We start from the raw sequence: 20,289 nt of genomic DNA, 5'->3' as shown, positions 1-20,289 counted from the left end.
CTTGAGCGCTGGCTCCTTGGGTTTCCAGAATGAGGTGTGAGGAGGCCAGTAAAGGAGGCGAATAAACTACGTTCTGGCTGCGCTGAGTTGCTTAAGTGATCAATTCAAAAGTCAGGATATGCAATATTTTGACAAGAATATTGGTATTGCCACAAACCAATAACTTTATTTTAAAGATGGACAGCAGTGTGAAACGTGTCAAAAGCACAAACTAAATTGATTGTTTCTGTCACTGAGATACACGGCCCACACAGCAAAATGTGTCCCCTGCATTTAACCCCACCACCCTTAGTGAGTAGTGGGCAGCCATTAAAGGAGCCCAGGGAGCAGTGTTTGGGGAAAGATACGTTGCTCAAGGGAACCTCAGTGGCTCCTTGGTGGTTCGGAATTTGAACCCTGTGACTTTTTGGTTACGAGTCCAGTTCCTTACCTGCTGGGTCACCACTGCCCCTTAAAATAGATAAAACAAGAAATAGATAAAATAAGAAAGAATGGCTTGGTGCTTATCCGTGTCTCGAAGAAGATAAACTACCCGGCTTGTTGCTGTGTGATTATTTCTGCCACCCAGAACATGATCTTTAATGGTGTTTTTCTAAGGATCAAACAGAGGAGCCTGACACTGCTTTTTCATTCCAAATTTAAACCTGTGCCTGTTGATACATCACATGAACAAATGTCATTGAAGATCATGTTTCTTCCTTGTTTCACCCATTTTTTTATGGAAATCCTCATGACGACAATCCATAGGCCAGAAAACAAGTCCATGTTGAGAACCCTGAATGTGAACATGCTTCTATTTGAAAATACTTCTATACAAATGCTGTGGTGCTAGACAGATCGGCTAGCTACAAAATGGGTTCTAGTGAACCAAATGAGGGATATCAATGATGGGTATTTAAAGGTACTTCTATAAGTCACTCTGGATAATTGCATATGCCAAATGCTGTAAATGTAAATATAGAATGTAAAGCATCAGTTCAAAAATGTAATTTGTTGTACTGAAAAATATTTTGTCTCTTGGCCAGCTGTGTCTGGTTGTCACAGTTCTGGTTGTCAAGATGGTTTGGAGGTACTAGCATGATGTATACAAAATGGGGATGAAGAAATGATACAAACTAGGCAAATATATATAGTCAGGATATATATAGTCACACAATCAGGAATCAGGGAAGAAAGTTCAGGCCTTCATCCAGGCGTGGATCCAGAGTACCCCACCAGGTCCAACCATGACATGGGAGTAACATTACATTGCAAAGTAGCAAATTTGTTGACAGACAGAAATGTTTACTGTCGTTACTGTGCATGCAAAATGTATAAATCATTGATGCACATACTGACATTTACCATTGACATGTACTTGGAACCAAGAGCTGGTAAGAGGAGTGGCTGAATTTACTTCCTCAGCTCCATCTGTTCACTTTTGGGCTGAGGAGTGATGTCTTCCAATGGATGAAACATATGATGCCGCCTGTGCATTTTATCACACCAAACGGCCTGCAACCTCTGTATCTTCGCCATTAAGGATGATGGCCAATTACACACTTCCTATACATCACTGTCACGTCAATGTCACATTTCCGTGTGTGTAATTTATGCGCTGGTGTGAAAGCCTGTGTGCTGTAAATGTTAGAGTGTGTGTGAGCTGGTGCTCAAACAGGGAAGAACAGTGCAGCTTTCCTTGTTGAGATACACACCTTAGTTTTAATAGTTCTTTTGGACAGACATCAAGAATATCCATCAGTATCTGTCACTGAAGTTAGAGACCTTGTTTCCAACAGAAGCTGACAGTGCTTGGTGATAAAGAGATATCTATATTTTGTTGATAAAAATATGCCATTATGTGTATTTAGCTGCACTCTCTTTCTTTCTGGCACTTTTGGTGCAGGGGCCATATATTATTTCTTTGGATATCCTTTGTGTACCCATAAATTCCAATGCAACCTTTGCAAAGTGGCTCTTTTCAGCATTAACCATACTGTACTTTTTCTAAACGCTGAATCACCTGTTTTCTTGCTAATGCAGCACTCACACATGATGTGTTGATGGTTAGCTTAGTGTATATCTGGTGCAGCCTTAGCCATATTACATTTTTTTTATGCCTGGGACATGAAGAGATTGGCTAAAGCCTGGATATACTTGACAGTACTTTAAAAAAAGGGATCTTGTTGATATGGAAAGGAGTTTTAATGTTCATGAACCAGACAGCTTTGTCTTTTCTTTGTACCTGCTTACTTGCTAGAATTTGAAAGCATACAGGTATTTTTTTTTCATTTACTGTAGCTATGATGCGATATTGCTAGTGCCAGTGATATTAATATCATTGTATTTTATTGGCTGATGCTGCAAACAAGAGATATCTGAAATATGTTTAGACATACATTGTCAGGATTGCCTGCAGCTGGGCTCCACACCTGACTCCAATCCTGACGCCCCATAAATGCCAGAAGTTTCCGCCCCTTCTGGGTCTCCGGCATTTTCGTGAACTTCATTTGGTAACAGTGTATGTGATTTGAGTTCTGGCAATCGCCACACGCCTACGGGTTAGTTTTAGTTTTTCATTTAAGTTAAATCGTTTTCGGCCACCGCGCCAGTCTTTATTTGTGTTTATTGTTTATTGTTTGTTATAATAAATCCCCTTCCCAGCATGTCAGACCTCTGCGCTTCCTTCCCCCGTAAGTCCGTAGTCGTGACATACATTTAGATATACATATACATACATATGTTACCTGAATTTACACACTGCTTGCAAAAAGATAATTGCGAAACCATTTTGAAGTATTAATAATATATTAAAAATAATCTACATATTTACTTGATTTAAGTGGCAGTATGGTAATAATATTTTAAATCAGTGTTCTACAAATGAGATTGTTTTCAGAATTATGTTTTTGCATGAAAAATATTCTTCATTTGTCTGTGCACATCTAATTAACATTTCAGAGATTTCATTTACATTTACATTTACGGCATTTATCAGACGCTCTTATCCAGAGCGACTTACAATCAGTAGTTACAGGGACAGTCCCCCTGGAGCAACTTAGGGTTAAGTGTCTTGCTCAGGGACACAATGGTATTAAGTGGGGTTTGAACCTGTGACTCTGCAGTCTTCTGGTTCATAGGCAAGTGTGTTACCCACTAGGCTACTACCATTCCTTAGATAATTTTTTCAAATGAGTTGCATTGCCAATAACTAAGAAAGTGTCATTAAATGGTCACACGGTTCTGTGGAAATCTTGTCCAGCCCCTGACTGACTAACCTGATATGTAATTAATGGACCAGCATCATTTAATGAACCTAATGGAGTAAACTGGGAAGCATATGGCTTCTCCATAGGGATGTGTACCCACCTTTAATTTTGATAAATGATGTCCTGGGTTATGTTTTGTATTAGCATTTCATTTGCTTTGGTGGACTGAGCACATGATGGCAGGGATCAAACGATGTTTTAGCGGTTGGCAGGGAGGGAGTGTGTACATGTCCCCTTCAAAGAGGAAGGAGAAGCTCAGCCATGCTGGTCGGGCCCTTCAGATCTGAGGGTAACCTTTGACCAATTAAAAGCCTGTTGTTTGCATGGGATGCTTCTCTATGAGTTTATGGGACTGAGCAGGGCAGATGAAAAATGGCCCAATTCCAGGTTATTACCCTCACATTTTGAACCCATCAGAATAATGATCAGAGGAATATTCTTACATGTATATACTGCATTCTAATGCTAAGCTATGACCACCTTGATTAGTGAACAGAAGCTACAAGAAAAACATCTTAAGTGCACCTTATCACAGATTTTCTACATTCTCTTTCTTGAAAGCACGTTGTAAGTCGCTCTGGATAAGGGCGTCTGCCAAATGCCGTAAATGTAAATGTAAATGACTGGAGAGATGGATATCTGTCATGATCCGGACCGGCAGGGGTTAGTCCGGATCCGGAGTTCGGACCGGAGTTTCATGTTCGTCCTGTGTAATGTTCCCTGATCGTGTTCACCTGCTGTCTATTTATATAATTGTATAAAACTATCCTGTTCGTGTCTGTTTCATGGACCGTTTTGTGGGCACTCCCAGGTGGTAGTGCCTTTGAGGGGGGAGTACTGTCATGATCCAGACCGGCAGGGGTTACTCCGGATCCGGAGTCCGCACCGGAGTTTCATGTTCGTCCTGTGTAATGTTCCCTGATCGTGTTCACCTGCTGTCTATTTATATAATTGTATAAAACTATCCTGTTCGTGTCTGTTTCATGGACCGTTTTGTGGGCACTCCCAGGTGGTAGTGCCTTTGAGGGGGGAGTACTGTCATGATCCAGACCGGCAGGGGTTACTCCGGATCCGGAGTCCGCACCGGAGTTTCATGTTCGTCTTGTGCAATGTTCCCTGATCGTGTTCACCTGGTGTATATTTATATAATTGTATAAAACTATCCTATTCGTGTCTGTTCGCTGTCGGGTCATTGTGCGTGTAGATGTTCCCCTGTTTCGTGTATTTTATATTAAACCCCTGTCCTGTGATCATGCAAATGCGTCCTCCAACATGCCATGTCCAGCCCACCCGTGACAATATCACTCCTGTAAAATATGTTCTCATTTGGTGTTTTTATGTACCCAATTCTGCAGTCCGCACAGCTTTAATGAAAATGTGTGTGTATATATATATCTTCCTCTTTAAGACAAAAAAAAAATGAGGGGCAAGTTATAAAACTTAATGTTACACTGTGATCAGCCCCATGAGACATTTTCAATGATGTGACAGATATACCTCTTATGCTCACATAAAATGCCATGTAGTGTGAAGCAGATCTGCTGCTCGAACCATGAAGGACCCAAAGCATGCTTTCGTGTTTGATCAATGATACCACATCATTTTCAACAGCTTTAATGCATGATTAAAACATCTGATTTATTGATCTTGAGCAATTGTCTGTTACTCTTATGGCGTTGGAACTGCTGTCTCTCCAAAATTTCCGGTAGGGGTTCAGTTCGTCTGGCCTATGGTGATTTTCATACCCATCAACCATTCACTGTGGTGCATCAGGGCAGATACACTTTCTTTATAGGACAAGGGTCATTGCTCACGGACACTCAGTATTGATTTGAAGTGACACGTATCCCACACAAATTAGATTCAGATGGTTTTAACCCACACCCGCTAGGTCCAGTTTAGGCACCCATTCAATGCCTTTGTTACATGAATAATTTTTAGATGCTCCTACTGAATAATATTTAGAGGCTGCATAGTGCAGATTCCTGAGGTGTTATGTGGAACAAGTATGGATTTTACATTATATCTAAATTTAAAAATCCTTCCTACATATTCTACACTTTCATTTTGCACCCCTCAATGAGAATTGTAGAGCTCACAGAGACGTTAGTCCTGAAAAAGCCACTCAAAGTCTCAATCAAGCTAACAATACAGTCATGCTGTTTCTCTGCGGCCGTTAGTCACAAAGGTGACTTGGTGAAAAAGAAACACCTTTCTACTCCCCTTTGTTGAATTCCATAGAATTTTAATGAACGATTGTTAGTCTAAGTCGAACTCTAATGATCTGAGTGCCAGCTATAATTTATTTCAGATGGTCAAAGCCATGTTCACTCACAGGCTCCCTAACAAATGTGCCCTATCGCACATTTTGCAGGATACAAATGTGTACAATATCCCACATTATGGTTTGTCCTGATGGATTTGCCCAATAACCCTTGTGTTGCATTAGAGCAGTCCAAAATGAATGTTTGCTTTGACTCAAAGTTGGATTATTTTCTCTTGAAGCCGAATTCAATGCATGCTGGTAATTGATCTGGCGTTATTGTTAATAAGCGGCGAAAACAGGTTATTTATCTCCTGAATCAGATTTCTTCTCCTGGGTGCTTGCAGTGCTTTTAACTTCTCTTTATTGATCCAAATATGTTACATGTGTCTCTGGAGAGATAATAGCTGTCCATAAACTACACCAGGATATCTATTTGGATAAACCTGTACTGTTTTTTTTTTTTACACTGCAAATCTTTCCTGGGAAGCTCTTTTTAAAATTCCTTTAAGTGAATGACACAAGGAGCCAATGATTTGGAGCAATACGTAATGAATCTAGCTTGCTTATAAGCAGGAAATAAGATGCCACCGTTGCAGGGCTCCATCCATAATGTTGCAAGCTCAGCTGAAGAGAAATGTACATATGGACTGTGTATTTGTTTTCTTGTCTGACATTCGCAGACAAGGCTGATGTACATTGATATTTAATGTGTGAGGATCCATAAACCACTATTCATTCCTCCCAACCCCTCAGGGCTGCATATTTTATTCATACATTCCATAAAAATAAAGGTTTGCTCCAGTGGCTTGGGGCCAGCAACATATTCTGGAGATGGAGCCAGATGCTTGCTTTAAATGGATACTGGAAACTTTTGCCTTAAATTCCCCTTTGTCCTCCTTAGCTGGCTCAGGGTCGCGTCTTCCATCACTGGTCTGTGGTTGTCTTCTGGCTCTAGTTCCTAATGACCTGATAGGAAACCAACAGAGTTTATGGAAAGAAGCACATAAACTTGCTGAGGAGTGGGGACATAGAAATATGAAATGCTGTTTCATACTCATGAGTTCATACTCATGAAAGTTCAGAGGTGACTTGCCAATGCATTCCAGGCACATGAAATCTAAAATTTACTCTAAAATAAAAGTACCTACCGCAATATGCCTGGTAAAAACACACAAATAGAATCGTACCACAATCTGTGTTTCGATGTTCTACATTACGTAGAGAACACTTAGATTTAGTTGCAACTATAACTTCTTTACTTTACTTTACTTTACTTTACTTAGCAGATGCTTTTATCCAAAGCAACTTACAAGAGGAAGACACCAACAATTCTATAGATTTTGAGTTACAAATCTGATATGGCCTAACTTGTCAGGAATAGAACATGCTAGGGAATTGTTAAGTGCTAGACGAAATATTTTATTTATTTATTTTTATTTTGTGCAGTGTGTGTGTGCATGTGCGTGTCTTAGTGTTAGACCCGTCTGAAATACTTTTTAAACAAGTGGGTTTTCAACTGTTTCTTAACTAGCATTTATAAACACATCACATCAACCGAAAGCAAAAGGAAAATTGCATCAATATGTTCAAGAAATAGCACAGGACCTGTCAGACATCCAAATATATCTGTCAAATGTTCTGATTTTCATTAATTATGTTCCTGTCCTCCCGGGTATGATACTTGTATGTGAAAAGCTTTATGTTATGACCTTTCCCATCAAAATAATTAACTGAAGACTTTCACTATTTAAAAAATCTGAAGGCTGTCCTGGAGCTGCATGACCCATATTTGGCAGGTTTTTCAGTACTCTAGAACTAATGTAGTTGCTCTTTGTGCTTTAAATCACCTGCTTAGCAAAGGAGGCAAAAGGAGTCCTACGGTATGATAGCAGCAGATCTTTTAAAAGTTCAGAGGTGTTTATCTAGTTTTTCTACTGATTTGTGATTAGGGAATTCGGAGGCCAGGTCAAGTTAAAGTGAGGTGATTGTGAAACATGGTGCACAAAACGAAATGTGTCTTCTGCTTTACATTGAAAGTGAAAGTGAAGTGATTGTCATTGTGATACACTCTAGCACAGCACACGGTGCACAAAATAAAATGTGTCCTCTGCTTTTAACCATCACAGTGGGTGAGCAGTGGGCAGCCATGACAGGCGCCCAGGGTGTGTGGGGACGGTGCTTTGCTCAGTGGCACCTTGGCACCTCGGTATTCGAACCAGAAACCTTCCAAACACCGGTCTCCTTTCTTACTCACTAGGCCACCACTGTCCTCAAGGGCAAGGTCAACATTGCATGAGTTGTATGTATGTGATTGTATTATGCCAGTGGTGCATGGTATTTCATGGGAACGATCAGATATCTGGATCTGAGTCAAAAGACGTGAGACGGTGACCTGGGCTGAGGGCGTGGCAGTTCACCTTCATGAGCTGCATGCAGTGAACAGCCTAGAAACCTGCCTTGTCACTGATGTCTAGAGCTTAAAATTTACCTTTCAGATAAATAAATGTATTAATAAACACACACTATTAATGATTTCAGCTTTTATCAGTGTACACATTTTCTGCCAGATTAGTTGTCGTTGTGACACACAATCCCATCTTATTAGCTTCAAGGTCTCACACAACACTGTTTTCCTGTCACGCACTGAAATGTGCAACAGCTGAGTTGATTGGCAGCTGACTCTGTAACTAAGGCAACTGACAAGGTCGTGTCAGCGTAGATGGCGGGTAAATGGGCCATTGCCAGGGAATTTTCACTCTCTCTCCTTCCTCCAGCCGGTCAATACAAGCACTTCTGTCAATACAAACCCCGACTTGTACCTTCACATATATCTCAACAAAGTTACTGCCAATCCATTTTTTTTTTTTTGTGGATTCATGCATTTATCAATACGCGTGCACAGCACCACAGAAACTGTATGTAACCAGGCTAGGACTTTGGAATCACACTTTTCTGATTGTGATGCAAATCTCAGCCATTTTTATTAGCTCTCTGAGCATGCTTTTTATGACACTTATACTGAAATATACTGCGGCTGCATAATACACACAGAGTCATGACCAGTCCAGAGGGATGTGGTACGGAGGTCAGGACAGGAGACATGAGTGAGCCTGATGACTGTTAGCCCTGCCTTTCCTGGCATGTTGTCCTGAGCGCCTCAAGCACTCTTCTGGCGTTTTGGAGCTGAGATTGACATTCATCACAACAAACAAATAAATAAATAAAATCTGGTCACATGTGTGACTTTTATACATATGCATTGTATTACAAACATATTACATTAGATGAAGACTGGGTTCAATGAACTACACTGTGAATATGGAAACATTATTATTTGCTTGTCATTTTATGAGAGAATGTGTTAAAAAAGTGAAAGGTACTGCTTCATCATTTGTACCAAAATGTATTATGATGGGGTGACAGCCAGAGGACCATCAGTAATTAGTGGGGATATTTTTGTTGTGCCATATAAGACACATTTTAGTGGGACTTTCGGGAATCTAAGGCTCACAAGTTTGCCAATCATAATTCTTGAATAAAGTGCAAATAAAGCCTCTGCAAACTTGATCCTTTAGCTGACATTGGTCCTGAGGTGTCTACAGATTTCAAACTATGACAGTGTTTATTGTATCTGAACAAATGAAACAAAGGGGAATACGCGAAGAAGATAAGTGATAACAAGTAATGTCAAACCCAAATGTTATTTAAGCATGTTGTGTAGTTATGGCAGCTGAATTAATGTAATTAATTAATGCATTGGCAGTTTTGTGTGTTGTGTTGAGGCCCATTTTTGGATGACCTAATGTTGAATTAATCAGGAATCTGGCAACGCTGCTTGCACTATACTGCACTTGTGACTGAATGTCCGCAGTGGGATTTCATTGTCCAGATTGTGGAAGTAAGGTGTGTGGGAGCTGTTACTCATGCCAGTTGGCACCTCCCATTTTAAACTTTGTTCATTGTCTTCTGGACAACAAAACAAACAGGGTTGTTTGAGTGGTTAGTTCCTCCTCTACAAAATTCACATAACTAGCAAGAAGGTAAATCCTGGCAACATTTTTGACATGACTTTAGCAAATATGCCCCGAGGTAGAGATTTCTAAGTGAATTGTACTGATAATTATCTTATTGTCACCTCTAATCAGGACGTAGTTGCTACGCAGCAGTTTCTTTTTTCTCTACTTATACAGAGTTTAATATTCTGATTATGATAACGAGCTCAGACATGTTCGAAATGCTGCCGCTCTGGCATCTCAGGTCTCAGCAGCCCATCAATCATGGGTAAAAGTCAGAGTAGGTATATACATCGCAGTCTAATTGATGGCTCTGTTGCTGAGTTGAAAGGCGTTAAATTGCTGACGTCTCCATGATGGAATGTCATCTGTCATTCCTGAAAGAAGGGATTGGGCTCTCCTCAGCCTGAACCATACTTGGTAATGACAACAGGAGGAGACGGGAGCCGTACACCCCATCTCTCTGCCAGGCTAGGGGGTCAGAGTTTAAATGCAAGTCTTTTATGCTGGCCAAGGGACCTCTCCTCTGCATCTTCACACCAAATTATGGAGGCTTTGTGGCGTGATGGAGATTGATGTAGAAAGGGATTTCTTTACTGTCTTATTTCCACTTTTCATGCTTTTTTTCCTGCAAAGGCTCAGTTCAAAGAGAACTCTTTCACTGTCAAATCACATTTCAGAATGTGTGAAATGCTCAATATCCAGAAGGGGCATAGTATTGTAATCCCTTAGTCTCCTGTAACTCCTAATGAATAGAGATGTTGCCTTTTTGGTGTTAGAATCACATTGCTTGAGTGTCATATTAAGAAATAATACTCATTTTATGCATTTGGTCCCATTATTTTTTATGGCGTTTTAAGCAGCTGCACATTATAAATCTGTTAACAGTATATTTTAAGTCTATGTTGCTGGCTGAAGAAACAGGGGTTGAGATTGTTAAACACATTCACATTAATTTGCCAGACAATATATGTCAGGTGTAGTCATATTATTATTTATTTTTGTCTGTGCATAGCTTTTACATCTACTTTTATTTCTTGCTCATGCGTGTGACTGTGTTTGAATGGTTGGTCAGCAACAATATTAAATGTATTAGTGTCCAAAGAAAATCTACTTTACCATCCATGTTTCTACCTCTCACTTCAAATTTTAGCTATTTATGAGAAGGACTTTTATCACTGTTGCATCATCTGTGTTGTGTGTGTAGGTGAAGACATGGCTTACACAAAGATGTATGCTGGTCACACTGGACCTCGTCGCCTGCAAGATCATGACAGTGTGGAGCTGCGGACTGCATCTCTGGACCTGGAGTGGGAGATGGAGAGGGAGCTGGAGGAGCCGGGCCAGGACCACTATGAGCTGAAAAGCGCGGGTCACCCATCCATTGGCAACTTGGCCAGAGGGGGAGCAGACACTGACTTTGAGCCCATCCAGCCCTCGGTTTCGCCTCACGGCCGATTTGAACGGCTGCAGGAGGATGCTGACTTTGTGTCCCACTATGGGTCCAAGGGCCAGAGGAGAAGCTTTAGCTGCATGGCCAAGTACTTCCTGGCAGGGGCTGGGATTTTCACTTTGGGACTGTTTATTGGTCTTGTTGCCCACAGCATGGGCAAGCAAACAGCTGGGCCAATATCAGATCCAAAGGTCCTGGATAACATTCTGAATGGTATCAGGGCTCAGGAAATGCAGATGCTGAACAGGTAAGTATGTCAAGCCATATTCATAAATATATATATATATTTTTTAAGATTGCGCTCAGCCAGTTGAATATGGTCAGATATTACCTTCTCATATTGCCATTGAGAGGAACTTTTGAAAATCACCCAACTTCCCTAAATGTTTCAGTTTTGAAGTCCTTATTGCATGGGTTTATTGTTTGCATTTACTACGTTAATAGTTTTGTAATGCGTTTTGTTGTCCGTGGTGCTGATTTAGAACATGCACTATATAGGAGGTCAAGGATACATTGGCATTATTTTAAGTACGATATTCACCATAATTACCTTGTTTTACTGGAAATGCATCAGTCTGTCAATGTAATAGCACTTCAACAAAACAAACAGCAAAAACCTTTTTTGTTGTTTTGGCTCAATAATTTAATTATACTAAATATTGTACCGAATATAAGTAGACTCTTTAATAATTTACTCGCCTTGCGGAGAGAGCGATTGTGTATGTGTGTATGTGTATACATGTGTAGGTGTGATCGTGGGTGAATTGTGTTTGTGTTGGAGACTGGTACCGCCCTACATTAGATATTCCAGGAGCGCAGATGAGGGCAGCTCGCAGGAACCTGCACACCTTCAACAAAGACTGGAGCCCAAGCACAGCGCTGGCTGTCCCCACAAGTGACAAGCAGCCTTGTTCACTCCAAGCCAAGCTGTGCCAAGGCTGCCAGGCTGAGAGGGGTCTCCCGAGCAGCTACTAATGTTAAATTAAATGCCGACGAGACTCCAGTGACGTGATATTGTTTTTGAGCCAAGGATCAGGAATTGCATGTATATTTGTTTCGGTAAGATAGTCTCCGCTGAACTGAGACAATCCCATACTGGAGCAGTCTTTTCCTTTTTGTGTCTTTATTATTTATTTAGTCACATTTATTTTTCAATCGCCACCACTGACAGAACGGCTCTACAGCTTTGTGTTAGGAAGAAAAATGTGAGGCATTGTAATGGCCTAAGAGGCTAGAGGAGGAAAACAAAACACATTTTCATCACTTAGACAACACGTCTAAACTTGCGTGCTTAATATTCATTACTTGCTTCGTGGAAATAAGGGCATATTTACAAAGATAATTGCATTAGGGTCCTTATGGGCACAGGAGATAAAGATCTCATTGGGACAATTGTGCTCTTTTTGAGAAAGATGATTTTCTGGTAGCTAATATCAGGGGGTGGGGGGTGTTACGCAAAGAACACCGTGAATAAGTGAAAGCACGAAACCACACCCGGCTGAGAGCGAGAGAAAGAAGGCTAAGCAGCTCTTCCCGGGCCTGATTGGTTCGATACAAATGCTAATAACGTAATTATCGGCGACCGTGGCTTGCAGATCCGAGTCCGGCCGTATTTTGGGTTTTCCGTTCTTGTCCGTTTGCCGGGTGGCAATCGCGAACTGGAACGGACACGTTCTCTTTTTGAAAAGGATGAGGCATTAAAATGCACGTCCCACTGCATTGTCCCTGTGCTCGCTGGCACATTGTGTAGCCCTGAATAGGCTCTTGTGTTGTGACAGTGATATTTCTTTGCTGTGCCCTTATGTTTACTTCCTAGATTTGGCTCCTATTTACACTTCAAAGAGCATGCGGGTAGAGAAACAGTTACAGTGAAATTGGATTAGCCAGAAAAAATCCCTGGATGAAGTGCCTTTCCCACTGTTTGGTCCTCTCTAATGGTATTTTTCCCCAAGACACTCACTCCTAATTACACTTGGTAATTGATACTGCTAGATATTCAGTGCACATAGCCTTTTCCCCTAAAAAAAAACATAATAGTGCCAGGGACGGCGTGGAGATCTGCGGGGTGTCTGAGGCCGCACATTATCAGCAGGGTGCGTGGGACCAATTATAAAGTGGGAAAAGAAGTGCATTGATTCTTACCTTTTTCCAGTGTGCCAGTATAGGGGATCTGTAGAAATGCTAGATTGGTCTTTGTTTTGCGATATCTGCGGGCGTTTAAGGTGCATGAGTTGCGTAACATGCAGATGAGGCGTGACAAGAGGTCAGTTCCGCTTGTGTTTACATAATACGGGAAAAAGTGCATTTGCCCTTTATTCAACCAAGACCATTTTATGGTTGAAAGGAACTAAATAATTCACTGCTTGTTTATCAATCTTCGTTATTGCTTAACATCGTTACTAAACACTCATACGAAGAATCAGAATTTCACCTCAGGTGCTGGTTCAGTGGAACCTGCATGTGAATTAATGAGTTCATGTGGGCGTCCACGTAAAAAAAATTATCTAATCCAGCGGGGTTGCACAGGTCATGTTTATTCGCAATGATTGTAGCAGGTAAAAGGCTGTGGTGCTGCATTTTAGTCCGATAATTAATTAATTACCCTGAAAGCAACGTTTTACGCATGATTTCAGAAAGGCCCGACCCTGATTTAAGTAATCTGCATCTTCGTTTGCGAGCCTCGCTGTCAAGATCACAATAAAGTGGATGCGTCCAGTCAGCACTGGCAACTGCGCAAGGGGTTTATTTAATGACTAAAAATGACAATAGACGGTAGCACTTTGAAACTCTGCTCTGTGGTTAGGGTTCTAGAAATAGGGTTGTCTGAAAGGATTTGGAACAATATGACAAATATACAAGTAGAAACAAACAGGACCATTGGACTGGGATTGGTTGCATTTTTTTTTCTCTTTCATGAAGCACACTTGAATTTAAACTCTGTGTGTGTGTGTGTGTATGTGTGTGTGTGTGTGTGTGTGTGTGCAGTGCAAGATAACACTACTGCTAGTGGCACAATGAAGAACCTAAACATAATTCTGCTCCTGAAACCAGAGCTGGTCCTGCCTCCGAATCAAGGTCTACCTAAGTGATGGACCTCTAGCAGATTAATTATCCTGCTTATCCTAATAGTCTCATGGTTTCTGCATCAGAAGAGGGATCTTGTGCACTTTCCACGTTCAGTTAGATTAGAAAACAGTGCTTTTAGGGTAAGGCCAAGCGTAATTTATATAGAGTGAATTCTATTAATCTTTGGTGAGGGCTTTATTAACGTGCTGGTAGGGTGCCAGTCAGAGGCACCGCAGGAGATGTGGCTGCATTTAGAAATTATTGTATTTTTGAGGAAGCAGGTGCGAAATAACGAATGATAATGTTATGTTTAAGCCTAATGTGGCGCTCCTCGTTGTGTTACAGGTTAATTGCTTTTAGTGAAGACTCCAATCTGTTGCTTAATGTTTTCCCTGCGGCCTGATTGTTCTTTTGCAACCAACTTGAAAGCACGTAAAAAAAATTTCTTTCTTTCACCGCTGTAATGTCTTTACAGCAATGCATGAAGTGTCCCTTCAGATGCAGAGGTTAGGATGCCGTGCATCGTGATTTTACATTTAACTTGCAAATGACTTTGTGTCCAGCGGTTCTGTTTAGAACTTTAGCCTTATGGCATGTGGAAGAAAGTTTTTAAAAAGTTCTACATTCATGCAAACACCCTTGTAATTAGCATGAGGAACTCTGCTTGGTGCCCAGTGTTCAGTGGAGCTGAGTGTTTTCCGAAGGACATCACTACAGCCCTTTGAAGTGTGTGTGTGTGGGTGTGTGCCCGCACACACCTTGAATATAAACACTTGAATGTAATTAAGCATAAAAAAAACCCTCCATAACAGGTACAACAGGAATTGCGGGAGCCTTAAATGCTTCCCTTTTTTTTTTTTTTTTTTTTTTTTTTTTTTGCGTGCCCTGTATTTCCACGACTGATGAATATTCCTCCCCCATCACTCGGCCTTGACAGCAGCCGCGATTTTTCCACCCTGGCTGTTTGCACAGACAGCGAGACCAACTATATACAGACAATACAAATATCTACTCATTTGAGCACACAGGGCACGGGGCAGAATTATGCATTTCATAACAGCATGACAATGTGATCGAGCACTTTTCAATTACTAGAGCGGCACATTGTTACGGAAATATTGTGTCACATCCTGGAGAAATGCTGGATTCGCAGTCTTCAAGGCAGAACGCCTTTGGAATAGAATAACAAAGGACCTGGGTTTCATGGTGAGACATTCTAGTGGCAAAATAATACGAGAAAGACATCAGTAATTTTCCATTTGCCCTAGCAAGTAATAATAAAAATGTAAGTTTTGTATATCTGTCGATATATTGTATTTCCCCTTTGGGACCTGGCTGTGTACCCATCGTTGTCTTCTGTTTGTAGAGCAGGAAGTTCCTGCTGTCTCACCGACTCAGCATCAGAGCGGCAAACTCAAGGCCAAAAAGCCCATCATTAGGGTATGCAAGCAGCAATCGATGGCAGCGGAATGAAATTGATATTCCTGGGGGCTGCAAATCAATATTAATAACGTGTTACAATGCCCATCTAATCAGAGTGTCTGTATTCGGAGCCCACTGCCACCTCTGAGGAATCATGATGGCACTTTCTCTTTGTCCCCCTTGCACTTAAAGAGAGACTAAATTCATACAGGCAGATGGATTATAGCCCATTGCTCTGGCTGTATATTTTCACTTGGCACATTTCCCCCCTTGCTGGCAGAACACCCTGTACAATAACGATGAGCAAGTATCATGTTGAGGTATGGCCCTTGCGATTCTCTTTGGCGGTTGATGGAGCTCTCACAGTCTTATGGTCACCTTTATATCGTTTTTAAGTTCTTCTCGGAGCTTGCATTGGTTATTTATCTTCTTTACGCATTTACCTTAAACTGAATGAGGACGTCTGGACGCCCCCAAAACAAGAATTGGTTTATAATGTGCAAGTCTGATTGGCTGAGGTCAAAGTCATGCAAAGTCATCAGTGGTCAGTGGGCAGCCACAACAGGCACCCGGGGAGCAGTGTGTGATGACAGTGCTTTGCTCAGTGGCACCTCAGTGGCACCTTGGTGGATCAGGTTTTGAACCGGCAACCTTCTGATTACTTCCATAACCACTAGGCCACCACTGCCCCAACCTTTATATGTGTTACATTTCATAGAGGAATAATTGTATGTGTGATTTGTAGTGTATGGGCTAGCTCTATATTTAATTCTTCTGATCTGATTTGATGTGTTTCATACGTGTATATATACAGTACAGGCCAAAAGTTTGGACACACCTTCTCAATGTTCAATGTGTTTTCTTTATTTTCATGACCATTTACATTGATAGATTCTCACTGAAGGCATCAAAACTATGAATGAACACATGTGGAGTTATGTACTTAACAAAAAATGGTGAATAACTGAAAACATGTTTTATATTCTAGTTTCTTTGCTCTGGTTACTGCTTTGTACACTCTTGGCATTCTCTCTATGAGCTTCAAGAGGTCGTCACCTGAAATGGTTCATTCATAGTTTTGTGTTCATTCATAGTTTTGATGCCTTCATTGAGAATCTACCAATGTAAATAGCCATGAACATAAAGAAAACACATTGAATGAGAAGGTGTGTCCAAACTTTTGTCCTGTACTGTATGTAAATAAATACTTTCCATTTCTTTTTTTTTCTAAGCATTCTCTGCAAAGTGATGACCATGCCCTTTGGATCTCTGCAACACTAGGCTGTTATCCAAAACTCAAGCGGGTCATGATCCATGGTATGACTTTTGAAAAAAAGAAAAAGTCCGTCATTTTTGTGAGGGAGCTGCCAAAACACAGTTTACATGTTGTGTGCATCAGTGAGCGCCTTGCCCTATTTAGCGCACTCCTGCTAATTCGTTCTGACCTAAAATCCAGGACACGTGGGCTTTTTTTTTTAACACCTAAAACAAATCACAGGGTTGTCCTGGGATCTTCTCGATGTCTGGTCAACCTAATTAGAGCTTTATGAGTCAGTTTGGATGTCAGGAGATGGGGACCCTCTCAGCTAGATATCTGGCAGCGTCCTTTCTAAGCCCATGACATTATAAACAAATAGTGATTAAATGTGAGATTACGGAAGAGGCTCTGCACAGGTCACTGTCGTTGTTAGACACAGTGCGGGTGACAGTGTTCCCATGGCTCCTGCGCAGCGGCCTTATAAGGACAGAGCTGTCGTATTTCACTGTGTCCCCATGACTGGCTCAACCTAGACATTTTATCACACACTCGATCACTTGCCGAGAAGGCTCTGGAAGAAAAAAGAAAAAACATTACCTCCCGTTGTTGTTCTTTGTTTATTGGTGGCGCAATATCTCTGGCATATTGTCACATTTTTCTCACTGGCCTCCAAAAACACAACAGTCGGATAAGAAGAAGGAAAAAAAAATGCTCTATCTGGTGCAGCCCTTGAGGCAATGTCATTGGGGTACTTAACAGGTTATTTAGCCATGGTCAGAGATGCAAGATAATGTGAGGAGAGCAGAGGATGGAGAATTGAGATAAGAGCACAATGTTTTCAGCATTGTGCAGTTATCTGGCCCCGCTCGTGACCTTCATATTAAATTAGGAGAAGTCTGAAGCTGCCTTTTGGGTAAGAGAATAAATGTCTAAAAAAGTACTACACAGTGCTTAAAAAACCATTCTCGTACATTCCAATCAGAAGGAAATATCGGCCTGTGATGGTGGGAGCCGGCAGCATATTGTGCAGGAACCCAATCTGAAACCAAAGTTACAAACAAATTGCATTTATAGAGTGAAATCCACTACTTCATATTTTGCTGTTGATGACCTGTTCAAAAAGTCCTTAAGAAAATAATAAAAAAAAGAGCCGTAGATCTGAACTTCTATTTAAAAGACCCGTCTCTTGGACTTGTCCATTTAAATGCTGCTGTAAGAAACCTATCAGTTTCACCCCAGGGTTCTCAGCAGCACTGCTTCTCTTTTTTTATGTGCGTGTGTCCTGGATAGCCGAGTGCCCTGTGGGCACCAGCTGGATGTGAATAATTAAGCGGCTGGCGGTGGCGGTTGCGGTCCGGGCTCTTGTTCCCGTAGCCGCCGCAGTGTGTGCACATTCAGTCTCGACACTCACCCTGGCCCCCATCACCCATGGTCCTCTTCACCCACGCAGCTCAAATATGACAAGACAGACAAGCATCAGGGAAAGGTCACGTCTGAAGGGTGCCAGACAGCTCCGCTGAACTCATGGTGCGCTGCAGGTGTCTGAAATGAACATCAGCACCATTTCCTGAGCTCTAGGGCTCTGCAGGCCCTGTTTCTGGGATGTTGTTTTAATTGCAACCTCAGATGTTTGTCTTGCTTTTCTCTTTCTTCAAATGCATTTGCTTATTTATTCTTCTTGAGCCGCTCTGAGAATGTGACTTCCTGCCCAGCCTCTTATCCAAGCCGTTTGGAGTACATTACATTTCAAGGGGGCACAGGTAGACACAGGAGCCTCTAAGCCTCTGTCTAATTGCTCTCGGAGTGGTGGCTTGCCATTAGATCAGCCCATAAGGGGGTAATTGGGAGGCTAGGGGCCGTTAGCCCCGTCATTAGGTGCACAAAGGTGCTGTGATTACACTCTCCGGGATTACAGTCTGGCTGGGACCCAGAGGTCAGAGGTTACCCAAACAGCACAGTCCCCTTCACTTGGAAGGGTTACAGGGTTCACATTTCATCTTAATAGGATGAGTGAACTACTGACTGCTGGGCTGGGGTGGGGGGGGTGTTGAACTACTTTAATGCCATCCTATGTAATATTTAGGCCGGGCTGCAATTGCTGATTGCACATATGCCACAGGAGAGGATGAAACACCTCGGCTGTGTAACAGATGCCGCCTGCTATCCGGAATTTTCATCCTTCTTGGTTTCAACCACCTCAGTGGCTTGTCATATTTGCCCATTATTTATGGGACGTTGAATCTATTTTTAGTTGTGCACTTGTCTGTTTGGTGTTGCGTAAACTTTTCAGATGACTCACGTTGCTTTAAATTAATCACTGGGAACATTATCTTTCCTACGCCTGTATTTTTAACAGCAGGTAGATTTTTTTTTTTTTTTTTTGCAGACTTGACTCCACAGCATACGTCTGTCAAAAAGCATTACTCACTGATCAGCTACACCACATGATCATTATTGTGTAAGTCTCCATTGTGCAGCCAAAACAGCTAAACAAGATTGTGAAGGTCAACGCTTTGAATTCTGAATATTTTTATTTTTACTGAAGAAGTTCATGTAAACTTAAGGTCCGTGATAAATGTCAAATAAACTCTACAAGACTACAAGACCCAAGGACTGCCTCCTCTTCCCATAGTGCATTTTCTCTCCCCCATTTAAATGATGCACATGCACTAACTGTCCTCATGACCTGAAAGAATATGTGTGCTGGGCTGAGATCATATCTGATTTTTTTCCCCCAAACATATCCGATTTTTATTTGAATAAACAGTTTACTTTATTGTTTTTTTTCAGAAACAGCTTTGTTTGTGAGATTAATCCTGGCATTATTGTCTTAAGCACCCGTAGCAGTCAGATAATGTTGTAAGTCGCTCTGGATAAGGGCGTCTGCAAAAAGTCTTAAATGTAAATGTATAATGTTTAGGGATGTTTAGGTATCAGCAAACGGAATATAGTCTTGGGGCAAGGTGTCCTCTCTGGGTGTCTCTATTGCATTTCATTATTACTGTGACAGAGAAAGACTGGTCTGTTGCATTCACCATGTGAATAAGCATCAGGGACAGAGTACTTATTCATTAATAAGTTTACCATAATATCATATTGATTTCCCATCTCATTTGCCTAATGAGACACATTCATTAAAACGAGGGGGCAAATTGTCACTAGAGGGCACTAGTATAAATGTATACACATAAATGCACAGAAAATAATTCAGACATTACTCACTGAGTTATAAAAAAGTGTTTTGAGAACATTTTCTCGCATCAGTTTTATTCTTTTGTATTGCTATGTGTAGGTGGCTGTGGCTATTTAAAGATGAGTCTGCTCTCGAAGAAGACATGAATTCTCTCCTGGACACTGAATACAATGTAACAGCCCATGCTTGAATGACCTATCAATGAGCTAAATTCCATTTCAACATCCATTCCTTATTCTTTAGAGCTTTTGTACAGCTGCATAGTGTGTGTGATACATTTCTCCTCTTGCTTATGCAGGGTTTCTATTTGAAACTACACTACTCACAATAGTTAGAGATATTGTTATTTACTATTTGCTCTTAATTTTTA

At 41.3% G+C, this 20,289-nt stretch overlaps 1 protein-coding gene across 2 annotated transcripts in view; it reads left to right on the top strand.

Annotated features, from left to right (window-relative positions):
- Nucleotides 1–20,289, top strand: part of naaladl2 (N-acetylated alpha-linked acidic dipeptidase like 2) — a 175,033-nt gene that overhangs the window by 43,441 nt on the left and 111,303 nt on the right. For both annotated transcript variants that reach the window (XM_028999689.1, XM_028999690.1), the window contains exon 2: nt 10,735–11,227. In XM_028999689.1, the coding sequence (XP_028855522.1) occupies nt 10,735–11,227 (493 nt within the window). The remainder of the gene's footprint in view (nt 1–10,734; nt 11,228–20,289) is intronic.

Source organism: Denticeps clupeoides, chromosome 13 (genome assembly GCF_900700375.1).
Source record: "Denticeps clupeoides chromosome 13, fDenClu1.1, whole genome shotgun sequence".
NCBI classification, from domain to species: domain Eukaryota; kingdom Metazoa; phylum Chordata; class Actinopteri; order Clupeiformes; family Denticipitidae; genus Denticeps; species Denticeps clupeoides.
This window is presented reverse-complemented; position numbering and strand designations above follow the sequence as displayed.